This window comes from Mizuhopecten yessoensis, unplaced genomic scaffold (assembly GCF_002113885.1).
Source record: "Mizuhopecten yessoensis strain PY_sf001 unplaced genomic scaffold, ASM211388v2 scaffold7651, whole genome shotgun sequence".
Taxonomy (NCBI): Eukaryota; Metazoa; Mollusca; class Bivalvia; order Pectinida; family Pectinidae; genus Mizuhopecten; species Mizuhopecten yessoensis.
This window is the reverse complement of record NW_018407154.1, coordinates 217686-240934: the sequence shown is the minus strand read 5'-3', so window position 1 is coordinate 240934 and position 23249 is coordinate 217686. Positions and strand designations below refer to the sequence as shown.

The window sequence follows — 23249 nt, the reverse complement described above, 5'->3', positions numbered from 1 at the left end:
CAATAACATTTAATATTTAATAGAGAACAAGATACAGGAAGTTCAATTAGCAAACATATTCATGTGTAGCACAATTTCAAAAGAACAAAAAAGGTGCTAAATTAAACAACCTTTAACTATGTATGATGACCGTATGTTTTAATCATAAACGCTGAGCAGTACAGGTTTGGGTCTCTCTTGTCAAGTATTCACCTAGTACTAGAAACAAGGGTTGGTCACAGGCACCAAATGTAACAGGAGCGGAAAAATGCATGGCCAGACCAGGGCTCGAACCAAGGACCTTCCAAACTCTAGACAGACTCTCTACCAATTAAGCTACCTGGTCGCCGAAGATGCCTACGTCTTAGTTCCGGTACAATATAACCCTTTCACCCCTAAGTAACTTTAGTAGACTCTACCATGCATTGATATGGACGAGTCCATTGTGGTCCACAGTGGTGAAAGGGTTAATGTGCATTCAGCCCTGCATATGCATTGCACAATTTACATGTTACCATCTCTGCTTATCCACACAGTATAGGCTCTAAGATAGATGGACTACTATTGATTTACATGTTACCATCTCTGCTTATCCACACAGTATAGGCTCTTAGATAGATGGACTGCTAGTGATTTCAGTCAATCAGTACCAAGTGTAGCCTTACCGACAGTGGGTATCTGATGATGGGGTCGGATGTGCCTTTAATAAAATTGATTGTTAATAAAAAGTCTGATGCTGAATAGGCCTTCTTACTGCATGATGTCATATCTTTTATATCTTAATTACAAATGATTGAAAGTTACATTTGCATGGTTACATAAAGAATATATAATTACAAATTAATTCATTGGTCTTAAGTCATTTTCCATAAAACTTTTATCTTAATGTTTTTAAAAGTGTCCGAAAGCAACACATAAAACTAATTTAATAGATACAGAGACCATATTCTAATAATAAAAAACTACTATTGCTAAAGAGATAATTTCTCAGATATAAAAATTTGGTACAAGACCTGAACATTAGGGGACATGCTTTTAAAAATAGAATCAACTTCCTACAATTGTGGAAGATTCTGCAACCTTAAATGTTTTTTAATCTAGACTCAATAAGCATAATGGGTCAAACATCCAAGCAAGTTTTTAACATCATGCTACTGATATATAATATTAAGTTGTATACGCGTCCTCTGCACAACCTGTAAATATGTATATAGTGAATGACTATGAAGATTATATAAGTGTCAACAGAAGAAATGAATTATGCTTACAAAGACATCGACCACCATGAACCATGAACCATAATTATTTTCTAATTCTTTAAAAGAGGTAACTCGTTAATTAGAAAATAGCTTTTCAAATGTACACTTCAAATAAATTTTTAATGATAACCTTGCATGAGCACAGAGAGGATGAAAAAGCATTTCCCCAATATTGGTTTTGGTTAACTTTTTACCTGTTATAATGCAGATATTCATTAAATATTCTGTTGCAGTAAGTTTGATGTTTGGTCCTTTTTTGAGTAGGATGTGGGTGGACTTCCTAGTATACTAGCTAGCCTTAAAAATCTTGCAATGGGATTTATAAAATAAAACAGTGTTACAGTTCTAGCAATAAAAAGAAGAAATCCAAGCTATTTTCCTTTACCTTATTAATGATCTCTTCGTATGTATACTTAAAGATGACTTCTCTATCTTCGTTTGTGATGTCATTGTATGTGGTGTTAAAGTTGGCTACAACCAAATCGGTCTTCTGGTCATAAAGTGTATTCTCCAATTGTCTGTCGTATCTTCTCACTAGAGGAGACTGCTTATAATTAGGGATTGTTCCATATACTTCGTATATAGACAAATACATCAAGCAAAGGAAATAAATGTCAAAATATATTCTCATTGTTGACATCGTTCTGAAATCCTAACAGCAGACAATTTTGCCAACTTTCGTTTTACCAGTCACGTGGTTCCATTCGGAACTGCTTCGAGACATTCCGAAAAAACAGTCCGCCTAACCGGAAATTATTACTTTCTATTCTGGGTCCCTTTTGCGTTTTTATTAAAAAAAGTTGATTAACGCGTTCGTCATTTCTGTGAAATACAGGAGAAAACAATCGTATTTTTTAACCAAACATAAGCAATGATGTGCATTGTGAATAACTATTTCTTTGTTATAAATGCTTTTAATGATAAATAAAGGGCAAATTTGTCAAGCGTTTGAAAGACGCTGATGTTATTTACAAGAAAAGCGACAATGGCTTCCACTGTTGAGAGAGCGGCGGAGAGAGCTGCCTGAATCCTCTGAGTTCTATTTAAAGACACAAACATCTTCTTAGAATATAAAGGGTAAGTGCAGTCAGTTCATTTCGTTCAGCTTGGACCGGCAGAATAAAAGTTTTAAAGAATTAATCATATAGTTTTAGAGGTGGGAACACGGGACATGAGAATTACACACAGGGGCTCGGTTTTGGGAAACTTTCGGTTAATAATAAACCTATACACACCAGTATATAACAGCAACTGCAACCCTCAACTTGAAGGTACTGAGGTATAAAATAACCGTGGCACTTCCTATGTTATAAGGTTTAAGAATGTGTTAAAACATCGGATAAAAAATGTTGCTGTTATTAACTGGCGTACGCGTGTATAGGTTTATTATTAACCGAAAGTATCCCGAAACCAAGCGCCTGTGGAATTACAGTGTACCTATGTACGGTTTTGTTTGGACTGTCCAAGGGAATAATGTACTAGACGTTTTAAGGGTTTTATCAACACCTGATCAAAAATAATGCTATCCTGAATGAATATTTTGTCCCACTATTGACAAGAATCCATTACAAATAGTGTGTAGTCATCAATTTTATATTCAATATCCATGCATTTATTCCCAAGGAAATATATACATGTACCAAGCTTAAGGCACAGGTGTCACATTGAATTGGTGGATGATTAATTTGAGTAATTCAAACTTCTGATTGGTATAGCAGTTATATAAATTAGATTACTTGGCGATGATATTACTGCACAATTGTTTTGTTTTTGGTCAGCAATGGATATCACAAACTATGAATTAAAAAGTGTTGTGTGACTTTTTAAATTCAATGATAAGGGATAATCAGGATTATATGGGGTGATAATTAATTACTTTTCTGTATATATCGAAAAAACGGTGTCCTTTTGTGGAAGAAAACTACTTTGCAGATTTATGCAAAGTGCACACAGTTTTTTCGGTACATACTATATAAACCCCAAAGGTAATCCTGGTTATTCCTAAAAAGAATATATATATATATTTTTTTCATCGTAGATTCTTTTCCTAGATCCTAATAAAAAGTATCACTATGGAACAGAACCCTGATCCTAACCCCATAAGTCCTGGACACATGAACATGGAGCAGAATGTCGCCACCTCGAGTCTGCCAGAGACAACACACATACACATAGAGCAGGCACAGATGTCGTCCAGCGGGTCACAACAACACAACCCTATAACGTCTCGAATGCAAAATGTAGTGATACATGTCAACGAATCTGGAGAGGGACTGTTCTCACCTGACGGAAACGTGGTCTTCTCTACGCAGCAACATCATCTGGAGACAAATGCAAACAGTCAGTCGCCTCCTCCAATATATGTTTCGTCGCTCAAGCCGATGAATGACAATATGATTCAGATTGAGACTGTTACAGATGTAGATCAATCAGACTCGTCCACCAAACAGAGTGGGATGATGAGCTGCTTGGTGTGTAGCGATAAAGGGTCAGGCTACCATTATTCTGTATTCTCCTGTGAGGGGTGTAAAGGATTTTTCAAGCGGACAGTTCAGAAAAACTTAATATACACGTGTAAAGACGTTGGCAACTGTAGTATTAACAAATTCACCAGGAACAATTGTCAATACTGTAGGTTTATGAAATGTCAGCAGATGGGTATGAAAAGAGAAGGTAAGATATTGGCTTTTTAAATTTTAACCATTGAAGTGCATAGTGGTGTTCCGACTAATCGATAAAGTCGAGCATCAGTCAGTTAGGCTAACTAACTGATTAATAGAGTACAAAATCCATGATTGATTTTAGTCGGAATGTTAATGTGTAGATATTATGGAGTGTACAGTAGACATTTTTCCCAGCTACTACGTAAAATTGTTGGCATCATCACTGCATGACTTACTTTTAATTAGCTCATGGCTGCTAGTTAGGACTATATATAACAGATTCAGTGTTTGAAGAGAGGTAATCCTTATATTATAATTTCATGGTATCACTTTTTTATTTGCCTAAGTGATTCGCAACAACAGCATGGAGGATTTCACTATGTATTTCTATAAAACGATTATTAATTGATCATCGATTGGTTAATGCATGGTAACCAATGATCAATCATAAAATTTCAACCGATTCCCAACACTAGACAAGTACATATTCTAAACATTTATGATGATATGTCATCTAGTTACCATATTTGCTCTAATTAGCCCCCTCCTCCCCTTATAATGGACACTAATTAAAAAGTGTCCCCATTTACTGAAACTCTATATATCTCGATTCCTGTATAGTTAACAATATATTGCATGTTATATCAGACGCTACATGTACAGCTATAGCCTAGTCATCTAGTTAGAATAATATTTCAGCTTAGACAAACAACGTTCATTGTTTGTACATGAACATGTGTATCAAGTAAAACTTTGATATTACATATTTCCAAACAGATGAATCATATTGGAGATATCTGGCTAGACTGCTTATTTTATAAAAACTGGGTTAAGGTCATATGAGTGTATTGATAAACGGAAGTAGGAAGTACATCCCTAGTTCAAAATCCAATGTAGGGAGACAGTTTCACAATTTCCGCATATTCTAATGTTTAATATTAAACTGATGAATATTGTATGTTTATTATTGACCGAACAGTGTTTTCCCCCTACTATTAAAGTATTTCAAAGCAATGAAGGCATTAATTCAGGTTTTTGTTTTATCAATGAGTTACATGTATCCATTTTTCTGTACTTCAGGAAACCAGCTACCTATTTCACTACTGTGAAGTTTTTCAAAGGAGATAACTCTTACCTGCAATTACTATGTGCATATGGTTTTATTATAAAATGTCAATTTTTAATCGTTTATAGATAATTTGTTTGACATCATTTCAGCATTTATTAAATTTTTATTTTTTTTGTGGCGGAAAATTTTCTTTCCTTTAAAGCAATATGACTACAAAATTTGAAGAAATTCTACTGAGAAATGGCAACACAATCCTTTTACCTTAATTAAAAAATTCTCCTTATTTATATATTTACATTAGCATATGTATGTGTCCAATAGTTATATATACATGGTCCCTTTACTGCAACTGATACAGGTTTGTATATAAAATTTAATCCCCCTTTCAATAAAAAATTTCCAAGAACCTTTTGGTTTCGTAAACAAACTAATTTTACTAAACAGTGGAACTGCTTATTTTGTGAACAAGAGGTACACAGACATATTGGTAGTATTTTCTATGGCAGCTGTTTCTTTTGGATTACAAATGTCAATAAGAAACAATTTGAAAATTTCTGTTTTACTTGAAATTTGTCATTTCAATTGAGAACTGTTCATGTTGTCTAATTAGTAGTTAAAGATAATTCAGATACACCTGTTTAGTTTGCAGTTGTATGATTAATCGAATCTTCCGTCCCCTACCTTGAGGGTGTGACAGAGAAATCTCCAATCCGAGGGGTGATGTTTTTGGTTGTCTAACCAGAGGCTCTGTATATTTAAGAAAAACATGTATGGGGTATGAATATCGTCATTCATTTTTGATGACGTCACAATTATCGGTGAAGCATTTTAATGACGTCACAATTGTACACATGCTAATCGGCACAAGGCTATCTCCTCCTAGTGGGGTGACAAGCTGATCTTTCCTGGCTAAAACGTATTCCCTCCTATATGTATCTGACATTGTGTTGACAGCTGTGCGCGAGGACCGTTCTCCGGGAGGGAAACATCGCCACAAACGCCCACGTCTGGAGGACATGCAGTCTATATTTGGCACTGACGGGGGGCTTAGCATGCTCTCCGACACAGATCGACGCTCAGAGATCTACGATCAGACAATAGAAGGCCTTATCCAGGCAAAGGCTGATCTGATGCCGCACTTTGATGGTAGTTGTTTCATGTTGTTCCATCATTGAGAATATTTACATTGTCTAAAAATAATGCATTCAGTTTGGTTTTACAGTCCTGTTAATATTATATATAACCACCAACTTGAAGTATGATAACATCTTGAAAATGCACATATTTTCATGGTGTCAAGATCAAAATCAACGTTATAGAAATCGAACATTATCAAGCAATGAAATTAATTTCATATGGTATCGAGGGCATTTATGTCATCATATTGTGCAAACATGCAGTATTCGTTTTGTAGGTAGTACTGTTGAGAATTTTGGAAATCAAATTATGATTTTCATGTTTAAATATTGATATATATATTGTGTTTGCAATTGTCCTTCTTCAGAATTTTAATTAACATTAATTAATTTACAGCAATTATTATTAATTATTTTGAAAAATAGAGCTCTGTCGACAAAAAAAATATGATGAAAATATCCAGTTCTATCCTGTTTTTGTGATGGTTAGCATGAACAATACAATGCTGCTGTAATATGATGGCTGATTTTCTCCTTGCTTCACTTCTAATTTCTCAACAATATTTTGTCTATTATTGATGATGTCACAGGTTCATGATGTCATTCTAGTATTTTTGTTGACCTCACTGTTCTTATGAAATTCTGAAGAAGGGCATACACATGTACACATCTAAAACATAAAGAACTAGATTTGAGTTTGTTTTGATATAACGAGTTTAAACAGCAATGTCACTGGAGGACTTGATGATAACATCAGATTTGATTTTAAGTTAAATTTGTTTCATTAACAGGTGCAACTGGTCTACAAAGTATGGGAATCAATGAGATGATGCAGTTTGGCTATGCTGAACTCAAGTTTATTATCGACTGGGCAAAGAAAGTACCAGGTATGTGGGCTTTGCTGAACTCGAGTTTATCAAGACAGGGCTAAAAAAGGACCAGGTATTTGGAAAATGTAATAAAAAAGGTTAAACAAATGGTAGGTGAATTTACATGTACATTTTAAATGTGTTTGACCTTTGTAAAGAACTGTTAAGCATGACTCTCGTCTGATGTAGATAAGATGTGCCTCAAACAGGTTTATCAATGTTTATCAAGGTTTTTTAATGTTTATCAAGGTTTATTAATGTTTATCAAGGTTTATTAATGTTTATTAATGTTTATCAAGCTTAAGTATCACTTTTGATAATGTTAAATGAAAATGCAAACAAAATTCATACTCTTATCACCTTGAAAAATATATTTTTTTGCAAAATGACAAATATCTAATACCCATATTAATCCACTTTAAACTTAGAGACATTTTAAAAGTGGAAACAACACATTTGTTTTGTCTAATTATATTGGGTAATACACAAAACAGCTTGAAGGTAAAGTGATACATTCTATCCACTATATGAGATAGTTTCAAAGTAGACTCACAACTTTTTATCCTCGATATTCCAGGGGTTACGCTCACTTTCACTCTCTACACCCCTGAAATATGTCATAGCAAGATTGAAGGCACGAAGATACCTGTTTGTTAAAATAAAACCTGACCAATCGCTATAGGCTGATACCTGTCCTTTGAAGATTACAAAGGAGAGACGCCCGACTTCAAAGCCAGTGTCAAATTTTACCGTTACGTGACCGTGAGATTCTTTTGATGTACATTAAAGGATCGAACTAGTCTTCTTGTCTCATCAACATGGTGGTGCACACTTAGCCTTCAATTTTGCTATGATATATTCCAGGGGTGTAGAGAGCGAAAGAGAGTATAACCCCTGGATATTGAGGATGAATCAGATTGGAAAATGCACTAAATTGTTCCATCAAAGTTAATTTTGGAAAAAGAGTTGTCATTTCTATCACACAAGTACATAATTATGTAAGGTAGATCATCAAAAATAAACGATTTTTTGTTTGTTTTTATTTTTCATTTTTAGCCTCGTAAAATAAAATGTCCTGGCAAGATTATTCACTACACTCTTTATTCCTCTGTAACTAGGGTTTCAAGATTTTTGTATTGAGGACCAAATGGCTCTCCTGAAATCGTCCTTCATGGAACTGAACATCCTTCGACTTTCCTTCAGGTAAGCACTAATATATCTACATATGAGTCCCGAGGCTTATACTCATAGAATTTTGATGGGACTCATAGAATTTTGATGGGACTCATAGAATTTTGATGGAACTCATAGAATTTCTGGAAATACTGAAATTTAATATTGTGGGACCCATTGTTTTTAGCAATTCAGCTGAAAAAGACCCATGAAAATAAATTGTTGGTTGATCACTGGGTAAGTATTGTAAAACAAGTTCTACATCAAGGGACATAACTGTGCTACTCACCCACACTGTATACCCCTCACAAACTCACAAGATATTGCTTCATAGATAAAATATTATAATAAAACAGTGTGTTGCATACCTCTTGCAAGTCTCTATCCCCAAAGGAAAGGTGAAGAATCCCCGTACCACTGCCAAAAATTGAAGCTATGTATTCAAAACTTATTTTATCATTTTCGAAAAGAAAAGTAACCCTACTGGACTTTTATGAAAATAGATTAAATACCTAAAATATAATCAACAAACATGTTCTACCATACGACGCATTACATATACTAATATTTACCATTTAATAACGTTTTTATGCGAAGTCTGTTCACCATCGTGCCTCTAACCAGAAATCAGAACTAGATTGTAATACAATAATATTAAATTAGAATAGAGTATGGACAAGAATATCCAGAAGTTTATTTTTACATCAAAAATGTGAATGTATACTTACCTGTTAATATATGACGAATACTGATACTGGATCAATTTTTTCTTTTTCTTGTAATATGATAAATTTATCATTAGGAGAAGAATTAGGTTAAGCTGTCAGTGGTCAGAATGAAATATGAAGGCTAATGAAATATGTACAATATGTACTGATCAATGTGTAAAATTTTGAAAGTAGTATGAGAAAATGTCACAGTATGTACATTATTTAAAGGCGATTCTAGACGCCCATGTAACGACCTAATAAATAAGTTACCTTAACCCACTTTCACGGTCACATGGATCAAATGTGTTAAAATCTTCAAACAACATTTCAAAGGGTCCATACAACCTGTATTGTATTATTTGGCCCGTAGCAAGCTAGGGTAAGGGCTTTTGATTTTGTTCAAAGAAATTTTACCTTAACTCATTCACCCCTGAAATTTCATAATGAACTATTCCATCCTTTGGATTGGAGGAGTTCAAATGTGTCTTCAGGGGTGAATGAGTTAAATCACTTTAAAGGTTTCAGGGGTGAAAATGAAAAGAAAATATTGGTGCAGGAATTTTCATTCAGCAAAAAAAGATGTATTTTTGTCCAGACAATAAACCTGATGATATTCTTAGATTTAGCTTTTCCAAATGAAATTTGTAACCATAAACTTTACATGAATTAATTACAGGTCCATTGATTATGACGAGTCTATTAAGTTCGCTGACGGGTTCATTCTGCCTGCTGAAGTTGCTAAGGGGATGGGGTTTGGGAAGGAGCTTGTGACGGCCATCAGTGAGTTCAGTCGACGACTCAAGGAGATGGAAATGGACATAGTGGAATTCAACATCATGAACGCCATCGTTCTTACTTATCCAGGTAAACACTTAATCAGGTAACTTACCTGTCACATCTATCCAGGTAACTTACCAGTCACATCTACCCAAGTAACTTACCTGTCACATCTACCCAGGTAACTTACCTGTCACATCTACCCAGGTAACTTACCTGTCACATCTACCCAGGTAACTTACCTGTCACATCTACCCAGGTAACTTACCTGTCACATCTACCCAGGTAACTTACCTGTCACATCTACCCAGGTAGCTAACCTGTAACATGTACCCAGGTAACTTACCTGTCACATCTACCCAGGTAACTTACCTGTCACATCTACCCATGTAACTAACCTGTAACATCTACCCAGGTAACTTACCTGTCGCATCTACCCAGGTAACTTACCTGTCACATCTACCCAGGTAACTTACCTGTCACATCTATCCAGGTAACTAACCTGTAACATCTACCCAGGTAACTTACCTGTCACATCTACCCAGGTAACTAACCTGTAACATCTACCCAGGTAACTAACCTGTAACATCTACCCAGGTAACTAACCTGTCACATATACCCAGGTAACTTACCTGTCACATCTATCCAGGTTACTTACCTGTCACACATCTACCCAGGTAACTAAACGGTCACCTATACCAAGGTAATTTACCAGTCGCATATACCCAGGTAACTTACCTGTCACATATACCAAGGTGACTTACCTGTCGCATACACTCAGGTAACCCATGTATTGCTTACCAAAGAAATGTATTTGGTTGATTTACCAAACAGAAACTTTTTGTGACTTTTTTTGATGTCCAGAACAATCAATTGATGAACAAAAACTTCTGTTATTTTTTCTGATGTCCAAAATAAACAGGTCTATTATTCTAGTCTTCTTGGCTTTACTCATTCTATGAAAAACTGGCATCATCATCAATAACGATAGACTACAATTATACATAGCTGTCATGCAACCCTCCCTCATTAGGAGGGAGAGTCCCTCATTTTGACAAAAAATGTACTAACCTACTTGAAACTCCCTCATTCAAGTCGAAACTCACACAAACTCAAAATCTGCATTCTGTGGTCAAATTATCTCCTAGTTACTGCAGGGTGTTGGTAATGATCATAACAGGTGTGTCTGAATTAAATGAATGCTTTTTGGATTTATTTTGATACATAAAAAGGGGAAAGATAAATTAGGCAAAGCAGCTTCAGTCTCATTTCACACACTTTCAAACATTCATTGGAAATGTGAAATGATGGAGATCCCCCTCATTGTAGATTTCAGAGGTTGACACCTATGCAATTCTATGGCTCAAAAGAAAATTGGGGTTATAAGCTGCTAGTTGTCAAATGAGAATGTGAAACCATTTTTTTTGTGTAAATGGCATTGTAAATGAATTGGGGGGAAAAAATATAAAAAATTAAGAGAAATTTTATAATTGAAAGACGTGTGTACATTGTAGTTTGATCATAAAAAATGTTTTTAAAATTTCATGATACCGTGGGCAATGGCCCCATTCCGTTTTTGCGTATTGCAGAGTTATCTTCTCTTGGGAGGAGGTATTGATTGTTACGTCACTTATTTGTGAGAATAACGTCATCAATTTTTGAGAAAACGAGGTTATTTTCTCACACAGCCCAATGACCTTACAATCAATACCTGCTCCCAAGAGAAGATAACTCTGCAATACGCAAAGACGGAATGGGGTCATGGATCAATCAAGTCTTAAATACTGTTTCAAATGGTAACACAGCCATAATGATAATCTAGGCTGACCTTATATACATGTACACAATGTAAATATGAATTATTTCAATTTGATTTCTTGATTTTAAATAATAACCTTTATGTTGTGAAAAAATGAAATTTAAACTTACTGTATGTCTATTATGAGTGCTTCAACGTCCTGGAAAAGGGTCGGTATAAAATTCTTCTTCGTATGACCTCATGATACAATGGCTGAAGATTAGTCAATTCTGGTGTTTTACAGATGCAGCCGGTCTGAAGGAGAAGACCAGCATCACCGTGTACCAAACAAAGATGCTGGATGTCTTACGTCACTATATGACACAGACGCATCCCGACGACCCACGACGATACGGCAAGATGTTACTACGGTTACCGTCACTAAGGACAGTCAGTGCCAAGGCTGCAGAGAGATTTCTCTCCCTCACTCTAGATGGCTCAATTCAGCTCAACGACCTTGTGCTTGAAATGATAAATTAACTCAAAGGAATCACTTTTGAATAAAATGAATTCTCTCTAAAAGCCAATGACTTTGTTTTCAAAAGGATAATAACGGTTTGTGACTTATTATCTGTACCGTTCAGGATGTTCTCAAACAAATTTTACCAATGAAATTCATATCTGTATATATACTGTACCTGAATAGGATTCTGGGTTATACCGATTGCCCATGATACTAGACCCTCTCGTTCTTTAAACTGTATACCAGGAAGTGTTTGTCGTAGTTCAAGTTTCATCCTACGATACCTGGGCCGTTTTTCGTTTTAATCGGTTTAACAGGTCCGACCACAGTTGTTCGTTTATTAAATAATGTTGAACCTAGTTATCTGATGGTGCCTTCAGGCGAGCCTCGACCAAGCCTTCAAGGCCTGCATCAATATTTGCAGGTCCGTGGCGATTTATACTCAAAAATGTTACATTTAAAAGTGGACGTATCGGTTGTTCTGCATAAACGAACAGGCCCCTAATGTTTCCATTTTGAAGGCAAAAACCCTGACCAATTAAGGATCATACCGGTGAAGAGTAAACACATCATTGAGCCAATAAGTTTAAGGATACAGTATCACAAGTGAAATATGGCAAGTGAACTTGATCAACTGGTTTCGTAAATGATTGAAGTACGTTATCCATAAATAATCACGAACTAGGTAAAATGGGTGATTTTCTTTGTAATGATGTGCTCAAATTTGTGATTGGTGACAAAGAATTGCTCGTTTTTTTTTTATTAAAACGTCTAATCATTTTTTAATGGTTTTCATTCTGTTACAACTTTCTGTGGACAAGAACAGGATAAAACAACTAAATAACTTGTATTTATGCATAATGTCGCCAATATGTAGCAATTAATTTTACATGCTAATTGAGGCAATTGAACTGTTATAGGTAACATTTTATAGTCAACTCATTCACCTCTGAAGACACATTTGAATTCTTCGGATTCAAAGGTTGGAACAGTTCATTATGAAATTTCAAGTGTGAATGAGTTAAATAAAAACAGACACAACAACAATATCCATATGGAATTTCATTAACTCTTTCACCCCTTTGAAAATTGAGTAGACTCTACCATACATTCATCTGGATGAGTCCATTATGGTCTACAGTGATGAAAGCATTAATATAAAATGGATGTTAGATCTGCATGAAAATTAAAACATATTTTCTTACTAACTAGTATAATTGATCCACAGTCAGTCTTTACATTAAATACTAACAGTAAATTGGTCAGATCAACAAATTGTGAAGGGGAGATAACTCTGGAGTGACTGCATGCATTAGTCAATGCTTCTTCATAATTATATTTTTTACCTCAAATAAAAAAGTTCTTGAGAGTTCAGTTTAATCATCAAAAAGTCCCATTGATATTTTTCCTACTGTTTGAGAAATATGATGATTGTGGCCTGAAAAAAAGTAAGGTAAAATTGGGAAAAAAATCTGCCTGTGGATATTTTTATACTTTGATTTTTTCAAACCATTTGTAATGTTAAAATATTCAAATTGGTGATGCTGTTCGATTTATTGCATACCATGTCGATATATTTACATATCCACTGCAGGTTCCTCTATAAGCATTACCAGAAGATATTGCGTTCATGGAGCTATGAATGCAGTTTGATCAGAGTCACTTTGAAGCTTTTCCTCTCTACTAAACCAGATTAAGGCAAATTTTGAAGAAAAAATCCAGTTTGCAATATGAAGACTTTTGAACATTTAGGAGACTGCTGTCAATGTACACTAAAAATGCATTCACAAATTTGCAAAACTGTCAAGTTCTTCAAGGGGAACAACCCTTGTGAAAATATCTCAAAAAGACTAAACAGTGCTTACAGTACAATGATCCAAATTTTGCATATCTTTAATGTTGAAAGCCAGATAAAACTTTCTATGCAATGAATTAATTGAAATTTACTTTAAGTCATAATGTAAGAAACTGTTCTTATTTCAAAATTAAAAAAAGAGGGTGAAAATAAGTAGACTACCTCCAAAACCGGGAAAATTGGAAACCGAATATATCTATAAATACTAGAAATACTCCTTTCAGGGTTGTAATATGATTATATATCATCTGCGTTCTTTGTTTAGTCTTTTACATTCGTAAATAAGAATATCAATTAATTACTTCTATGGAATAATGGAAAACTAAAGTTTTTCCTTATCAATTGAGATGTGATGTCTTGATAAGGAATTGTTTTGTATATTTGTTAACGACCAGATAAAAGTGTGACACTTTTGTTTGGAATTAAATTGTAAATAAAATATGAAGATTGACCACTTCGTTTCTATTTGTACTTGGGTTGGGGTCACCTGCCCTATCACATGGGTTTTCTTCATGTACTCCGGTTTCCTCCCACACTAAGACCACCCACGCGCTAACATCCGGGCCAACAAGAGTGATTAATATAAGTTAAAGAACTTGTTTCATAATTGTTGTAAAATAAGTAAAGTTTATATTATATGTTATATTATTTGTACTTTCACGTTTTATACAAATAACCTATACTTTTGTCATGACGAAGCTCATGGTACAGGGGGAAACAGTCAACACTGTAGTAATGTAATTAATTAAAAATATTTAAATTAGGCTCTTAAATTGCGAGCGCCAACATTCGGCACGTGATACCTACAAGTATATGTCTTCTTTCACAACATACTGTGTATTTTTATCATTCCTGACACTGCGGGCAGTTGTCCTATATTATGTAATATTATATAACTTGGATATATTTGGAAAGAATGTCATTTTCAGTCGCCGTTTGGGCGACAAGATGATAAACAATGAACACTGACGTCATGCTGTATGCCAAATATACGAGGTTTGGTTTAGTTTCCTGGGTTTGGCATCTTAATAACAGGTCATATAAGTGTGATGTGCCTCCGTGTATTACGTCTTTTCGTATTGCAGAGTTATCTGCTCTTGTGAGCAGGTATTGAATGATTGTTACATCATTTGTGTGTGAGAGTATGGTTAACGTCATCAATTTTTGAGAAAACGACTTAATTTTCTCACACAAACCAATGATGTAACAATCAAAACCTGCTCACAAGAGAAGATAACTCTGCAATACCTAAAGACGGAAGGTGTGTGTGTGTCTACCAGTGCGATGCGGCAGATTTGTATACCTCCTTCACTGGGGGGAGGGGGGGGGGGAACATGCCAAAGACACCTATCACAGCATTTCACCTAGTCACATTATGCTGACAACAGGTAAACCAGTCCTTTCACCTTCTACTCATTAAATGTGTGCCCAATGATGAATCCCTTTGTACATTGTATATTACATGCAAATAACACATGTATGATTAAGTCAATACTCGCATTTCCGCGTCGAGAAAATGAGCGCGAATATATACACACACAAGTGGAATAAATAATTATATATATTATAGGTGTGTACAAAATACAGATTTTAAAGCCAATGCTAACGTAAAGGGGTTCGATGCCAAGATCAGTTTAAGGATACACAACGCAACCATTTCCACGCACGAATTTAATACATCTACCGCGAGCGCGTATCGTGCCGTTTGGCACTACACCTTCCTACCATAATGACAGAGCTTGGATCTCCTCCTTTGTACCAATATGGCAACAACTGGTTAACGCGTTGTCAGTACAATGAGACCGGGCGGAATGCTGTGCTGGGTTCCTTCGGCATGGTATTTCAGTGAGGTAGTACTATAATAAAGTCGGCATCAGATCCTCGTTATCAAAAGGATGCAAGGAGATCAACATACCCTGTCACTGGAAAACATACACAACACATAAGGCGGTAGGTAGATCAACATACCCTGTCATTGGAAAACATATACGCATACACGCATACACAACACACAAGGAGGTAAGTAGATCAACATACCCTGTCATACACGCATTCACTCAAGGCAGTAGTATTCGTTGGTTATTTCTGCCTGCTGTGTTGGCTTGATAGGAAGGAACAACTGTTTAGTTCGTTAGTTGAATATAAACAAAAATGTACAATTTCAGAAACTTATATTTTTCTATAATAACGCTGTATTTAAAAGATTTTAAACAAAACGCTTAAAAGTTAAGACCTGTTTGGCGTAGATAAAATAATGTATCTGTTATGTCTAAATGTCACATGGAAATAAACCAATCATTTAATTTAAGTAATATATTCAAATAGTTATCGCAATATTGTATATGAGAAGTAATGCAATATATATTTGATTTGTGTAACAAAGATGTTATTTTCCAAGAAAATAATTATATATGTTTTTTAGATGTTTTTTTCCCAATGCATTATGTCTGATTTTCTGTCAGAGACATAATAAATTAAGCGTTTAGGATTGAAGAAATAGACGGTAAAGAGATATTCATTTCAACACTATATACCTTCGCATTAAACTTATTTCACAAATGATAAATTCAAATTCACCCGGACGCAAAATAATACAACTTATTAATATATTAATTTCAGATTGTTCATACATGTATGCACCGAAATTACAATGGACGCATTTCAATTAACTAACGAAGTCGGAGGTGAGTTGGAAATTCTTTTACGGATTATTTTATTTCACGTCTGACTCACAGCAAGGTCGTACAGTCCATTGCTCAAATATGCCAAGGTCAAATACCACCGAGTTAATCCTTCAAGACGTTTGGCCAAATAGCCGCCATGCTGTATAATCTGTTTCCGGCAGATATTAGTAGCTTATTACCATATCAATTTCTAAAACAAGATGAAGATGGACTTGCACTATTCTATGTATAGCATACCTGTGCCCACGTTATCGTACACGGGAGCTATATTCGTGTTGGCTGACACCTTCCCTTAAGTCATTGAAGATTTGAATAAACTTAAACAAATATGCAGCTACCTTGCGAACGACCTCTGGTTCAACTGTACGTATATACATAGTTTGTTTAATGATAACAAAATACAAAAAGATTGGCAGAATATCACTTCGAACTACTCCAAAGAACTAACACTTAAATAAGATACATTTTCCAAGAAAATAAACCCCGACGAAATGGGTAAAACGCATACTACAGCAATAAAACACAAGTAAATTGAAAAACAAGGAAAAACCAATCTTGTATAAGGAAAACCATAAGTTTACCGGCTTATATATATTCCTATATATAATACATATAATAAATTGTAATATATATGATAACGTTTAAAAGCACTGGCTTCCAATGTTTACACGAAAATGAATTTTCTAATTTATGATGGTAAATGTATCTGTATTGACCTCATAATACAATGGTACTTAAGTATAAATATAATCTTAAATATCAATCATAAATATACAATTAAAAGTATATATCATAACCAATTTTCCGTTTGGTTTGGTTTGGTATAGTGTTGTGTATATCCTGTCAACAGCTATCGTAATTTAAGGACGGCCTTCCCTGTGTGCAAGATGCATGCGTGTAGTGTATGCGGTGTGTTTTGGGAGGCTGCGATTATGTTCGTGCTTGTCTCCTTGTGATAGCGCGAAACTGATGCCGACTTTATAGTGCTGCCTCACTGAAACATGCTGCCAAAGACCCCCAGCAGGACACCCCATCCGGTCACATTATACTGACAACGGGCGAACCAGTCGTCCCACTACTAAATTGCTGAGCGTTAAATACTTCACTTACGGAAAAATAAAATGCATTCTAATTATTTCTCTAGGATAAAAGAAGTTCCTGGCCTGTATTCCAGAAACCATTCTTATGCTCAAGCATGGATTTTGAGCTCAACTCGCCTAAATCATATTGAAAACGGTACATGGCTTTTAGTCTTTCCAACATTCTTCCAAATTATTGACAAAAACAGTGTAAACAATTTATCACTGGAACAAAAAATCTGAAGCGTAGAGTCTGATTTTCATTATAATAATACTAATAATTAATAATTCGAGGTTCTTATATACCACTTTATCACATCCTAGTTCGTAGGTCGTCTCAAAGCGGTTCACAAATTATTATCCATGATGAGAATGATTTCATGAATACATGCCTTTACCTTCCCATAAATACCAATAATGAAAGCATATTTTAAAAATAGTTAAAATAAGATATCTATCTGTTTTAATGTAGATTTATCTTTGACAATTTAATGAATATAATGTTATAATGTAGTCAGAATTTCGTAGCTAATACTTGATAAACAGACTCGTTCCCTATCCACTCCTTGAGACCAGTGGCTCCAGAACGGCTTACAAGTCACCGAGATGGAATTTTGAACTGCATCAAAAACGAAAAACATTGGCCCAAATATTATACTGTCAGTGTTGTATTTAGTCATCCTTAAAGCCGAAACAACGAGAATAATTCGATAAAATACCAAAACACTGCGGGACACCCTCTTACAAATCTAATTTTATATTTCTGATACCGAAGGAGAAGCATGTGTTGAAACGAAATTTTGAAGCAGAAACCGCATTAATAAATATAAAATTTACATTAGAGAAAAATTGAGGTCGAGAAAATACGAAAAGTCTACCAATCATGACAAGGCCTGCTTTTATCTATGTATGCATTAAACATGTAAACATTCCCAGCGGTATCTTCAAGGCTCATCAACACATAATAACTCAAAAATACATCAACATTCAGTTTGATATCACTTATATCTTTTGAAAATAAAATTGGTAAAAATAAAATACTAACACGCTTGTGAATACCACGTCGTTTACTAGTATTATGGGAGATGAACGTAACGATTATACCTTTCAAATTTGGAAATTGATACAGTATACCAGAAATGAATTATATTTCATCATACAGCTGTTTCGTCTATCGGGGACACACCGTTGATGCTGATATAAAGAACCCACGTCGTATATTATCAAACTCTCATGTATATATCGCCATACGTTACGCGAACAGGGACATGGTAATTGGTTACAGCTATATTTGGACCTAAACTAAGGTGTTCAGAGTAATTTTACATGTTTTAGGGAATTAGATCGACTTTCGGTAAAAATGACACCCCACTGTAAAACTCGGGTATATCATCATTGGGGGTGTCATTTTTACCGAAAGTCGATATAAACCCCTAAAACATGTAATGTAAATGCTAATACAACTGTACTTGTCATACAGTTAAACTTGTTCAACTATCCTGACCAAATTCAAGAAGGACATAAAAACTCACCTCTTCACGTCTGCATTTTAGGCTCTTTGCACAGACGCCATGTACATACCACCCTTTATTTATTTATTCATGTGCACATTGAGATGATTATCTTCTTGCTTAATGCATAATGGCTATTGTAAGCATTTTTTGTTTAACCAATTATAACTAATACTTTTATCCATATGTTGTAAAGCGCTTAAGAGTAATTTTACAAATTAGATAGAGTGCTATATTAATGTTGTATACCATTATTTAAAGATCCCTGTCCCACAGCACTTTCCTATATATAGTAACCTCCACTTAGATTCCGGTCGGATAAATCTGCACCATATTTGGTCCAGGACACTGAGGTAGTACAACAGTTACAGTGACAGTATGATAAGTTGAAGCACAGGGTTCGAATCATAGTTAGCCACGCTGAGGTTTTACACCCAACTGAGAATGAAAAAAATCAGGGACAGTATATACGTCCCTGAAAAAATATATACAAAATGTTAACACACAAGGACAAAATAAGAGGTGCCTCACTAGCCGTGATCGCTATAAACTTTGTACTACTAGTGTGCAATCAAGCGTGAGCTTCAGATCACTCGCTCTTCAAAGAATTTCGGTTCTATTTCCAGCGCGCGGTGGCTGATAGGGTTAGTTATTACCCTCCGATGGCACGGTGGTTTCCCCCGTGGGTTGTTCCCTTAGCGACGTCGTTATAAAAGCTCTACGGAGCTTATGTTTGTTGTTGACAAATTGTACACGACGTTAAATAAAGATCATTATGAATTAATATCAAAAGATAACACATTCGAGGCCTTATTGTGTAACCATTGTTGTATTTATATATTGAAATAATGGGTCCAATTTTAGATGAGGTGGTATACTGAGGTACTCTGAGGCGTATGTACGGTTGCCAAAACTAATACAACGTCTGTAATACCACGTGTAAAAATAAAGGTTTTAAACATTGAATTCTTCTCCAAAATTTCGACAAAAGTTTCCGTCTGAAAAAGTTTATAGATATAACAATTAAGAACATCAACTACTGTAGACAACGATACGCAAAGGTGACAATTGTATAAAATAAATGGTAGAAAGGGAAAGACAAGAATCATAACCGACTCTCCCATCACCAGTGCGCGTTCTCGCGACGGATAAGGTACCAAGGAAAAAGTCTGATTTGGATTTTTATGTGTTTTACGTGTTATTTACAGGGGTTTGGAGGAGGTAAACCAGAGTGCTTGGAGAAAACCACCGACCAGCGACAAGTATCTAGCGACTGGCCGACGTATATGCCTGGAACCCGCAACCCAGCTGTGGAGGGTTAGTGGTCGTAGACGGTCAGACGTCTTAACCACTTGCATTTGGCCACCGCATCCCTATTCATCGAACGGAAATAATAGGGAAGTGAGAAAATCAAAAACAATTATGGATCCTCAGCGTGTCTATTTGGCAGCAGATCAAGTTGGTTGCGTCGATTTTACCTTATCTTAATAAAACAATGCCAGAACATTAATGCAGAAAATGTGATTCATCATTTACGACATAGTTATAATAATCGGATTTTCTGTAAAAAGAAAAAAAAAGATTGAATGCAAATGTTTTATCCCTTATATTTGTTTTCACTGAAGTAAAAAACACCTTTTAATAATATTTGTACTGAGGTAGCACTAAAAGGACTTACTAATGTCGGCTATGATTTATGCGATCACTACTCTGAATTCCAAGTGTTGATCATGACGTCATTACAGCTGTGACGTCATAGTCTTTTTAACAAAGTTACTCGTTGTCGGCTGTCCACTTATTGAAAATCAACTTCAAATTATCAGAAGAAAATTTAGAAATGTTAATACATGTTTCAATTTATTGTCATAATTAATTGAAAATATAAAGTATTTAACTGCATTCTGCTTATAGCTATAAATAGAGAATAATACATGCCTTTTTCCATATCAAACCCAGTATCAACCCGAGACTGCAATATCAGCCCAAGGGCCGAAGGCCCGAGGGCTGATATTGGTCGAGGGTTGATACTGGGTATGATATGGAAAAAGGCGTGTTTTATTCTGTTTATTACATACTTACTAATATAAACTACTATCTTATGATTTATTTTTATTTTTTAAATATTGAAAAACGATTTTTTTTCCCAAAAAGGGTGTGATATGGGTTTTGCGGGCTGATACGGGTTTTGGGGTGTGATACGGCGGGGGCTGATATGGGTTTTGGGTTGTGATACGGCAAGGGCTGATATGGGGTAGAGCAATTGTGTCGTATCGCATATACAAAAAACCCGTATTTATTAGTAAGTATGTAATAAATGTGATTATATACCTTTGAACAGGATTGCAGACGAACATGAACTTACTCCGTTAAATTACATAACTGTAACTATGCACGGAATGTAATATACAGTTTAATTGACCTTTTAACGTGTAATGCACGTGTATTATGATGTACTCGCTAACCTCGGACTGTTAAAATTCACTAATGCGTACATTGGAAAGTCATCGCTATGCAAGTTCGTTGCCGTAATAGATTGGAGAAGATGATAAACATAAAACTCTCACCCTCATTCATCTCCGACAGGCCCTACTCACTCCCTCTGATAACGCCTCACATAGCATATGATTGAGTAATGTGAACTATCTTATTATTACGTCTGTCTAATATTTCCATAAAAAACAATAAATTAATCTCCTATAATGATTGTGTTATGAAATATAGATACTATCTTTAATAAATTTTCATATCAAATTAAATTTCTGAAACAAGTCTAGATATACTGATTTTATCGAGCCGTTAGAGAATTTAACTGTATCATCCATCTAACACGGAGTGAAAACAAATTAAAATTAATCATTTTACTTTAATAGCAATTTTGACGGGTTTTAAGACTTAGTGAAGTATTTCATAATTTCGTTATTTCATATAAGAGTAAGCATATCTTAATTTCGCGCTAGTAATGCGCAAGCGCAAACAATGGAGATATATTTAAAATAGCACTTCCATAATCTATAGAAATTAATCATAAATTTTCGTGGGACATTGAATTTCGTTTATTTCGTGGATAACAAGAACCAAGAAATTAAATTCCCACGAAAACTTGGTATAATATAGATAGGGGAATATCAGAAATCAGCGAAATATAATATCCTTGAAACAGGCTAGTATATATGAAAACCACGAAATTTTAACCCCACGAAAATAATGATTCTACAGTATGCACTTTAACACAGAAATAGCACGAGTGTGAACATTCTACACTCATCTTCTCTCCATTCACAAATCGAATTCCAGCACATCCTCATGTTTTCTTTAGATATAGCCTATTGACATTCCAACTGTCAAAACATCCCGTTCAGCAGGAAGTGTGATGGCCCGTGCTATCCAGTTCCTTCACAGATACAGACACCACCCAGGAACAGTATACTTTCAATTTCACAGAAAAAATGTTTTCTCTAGTATTTACAACCCCGAATAAATCATATCCTGGTTTTTCTGACATGTTGGAATCTCGCTGTTGTTTTTTCTAAACGTTTTCAGTAAGCTTAAGATGTTCATCAACGTTCCTTGATTACCTTGACGTAGTTTTGACAGCACCGAGCTAAATTTATAACTACAGTTTCACAATAGACTTGTGTGAGCTGCTTTCGTTACTTAAGAGTTTTTACTAACCTTCTTCAGGTTCAAGCAAAGACTAAAACTACTGTAGCCCAATGTATGTCGGAAGAGGCGACTAACTCGCGATTTCCTGCAGAATCAGAAGTTTTATTAAGTATTTTCTACTAAGACGACGTTTAAGAGACGAAAATTGACCTGCTACTATTACAACATCTAGAGGTTATATTTGTTTCTCTTTTACCTTCTCTTCCCCTTCCAACGTTGTCTCTTCAAATGGGGAGGTTAACCCTCATACAAACGAAAGCAATCTTATTTACCTCCGACATCTACTATAATGTAAATTAAGAATTCATATTCATTTATCACATAATGTACTGTGTTATCCAGTGATATTGTTTTGCGTATTAACCCATGTAATATGACCTACAGCCCTCTGATTGGTTGTAAGTTTCAGATGTTTCATTATATTGACCATTTTTATATAATGAATACAATGTCTGTTTAAGCAACAGGATTTCCTTGATAAAAATAGCCCGCTTACCAGTGGATTGTTTTAATAGGATTGTCTACCTGAAGGGCTACAAACCTAAAACACTGAACAACAGA

The 23249-nt window shown here is 35.1% G+C and overlaps 2 protein-coding genes across 3 annotated transcripts in view; one reads left to right on the top strand and one right to left on the bottom strand.

The window, feature by feature from the left end:
- Positions 1-1932, bottom strand: part of LOC110454063 (SID1 transmembrane family member 1-like) — a 34900-nt gene extending 32968 nt beyond the window's left edge. Inside the window, exon 1 of the mRNA XM_021503403.1 lies at positions 1624-1932. Within this exon, the coding sequence (XP_021359078.1) occupies positions 1624-1878 (255 nt within the window). The 5' untranslated portion in view covers positions 1879-1932. The remainder of the gene's footprint in view (positions 1-1623) is intronic.
- A 156-nt stretch (positions 1933-2088) lies between these two features.
- LOC110454058 (retinoic acid receptor RXR-alpha-B-like) lies at positions 2089-12676 on the top strand. 2 transcript variants are annotated; one of them, XM_021503396.1, is made up of 7 exons: positions 2089-2315; positions 3290-3911; positions 5925-6116; positions 6898-6993; positions 8094-8178; positions 9535-9722; positions 11678-12676. In XM_021503396.1, the coding sequence occupies exons 2-7, from the start codon at positions 3311-3313 to the stop codon at positions 11911-11913; spliced, it is 1398 nt and encodes a 465-aa protein (XP_021359071.1). In that variant the 5' UTR covers positions 2089-2315; positions 3290-3310; the 3' UTR covers positions 11914-12676. The 2 variants fall into 2 exon arrangements, with proteins under 2 accessions (XP_021359071.1, XP_021359070.1); XM_021503395.1 differs by having other exon boundaries at positions 3277-3911.
- Positions 12677-23249: the final 10573 nt, after the last annotated feature.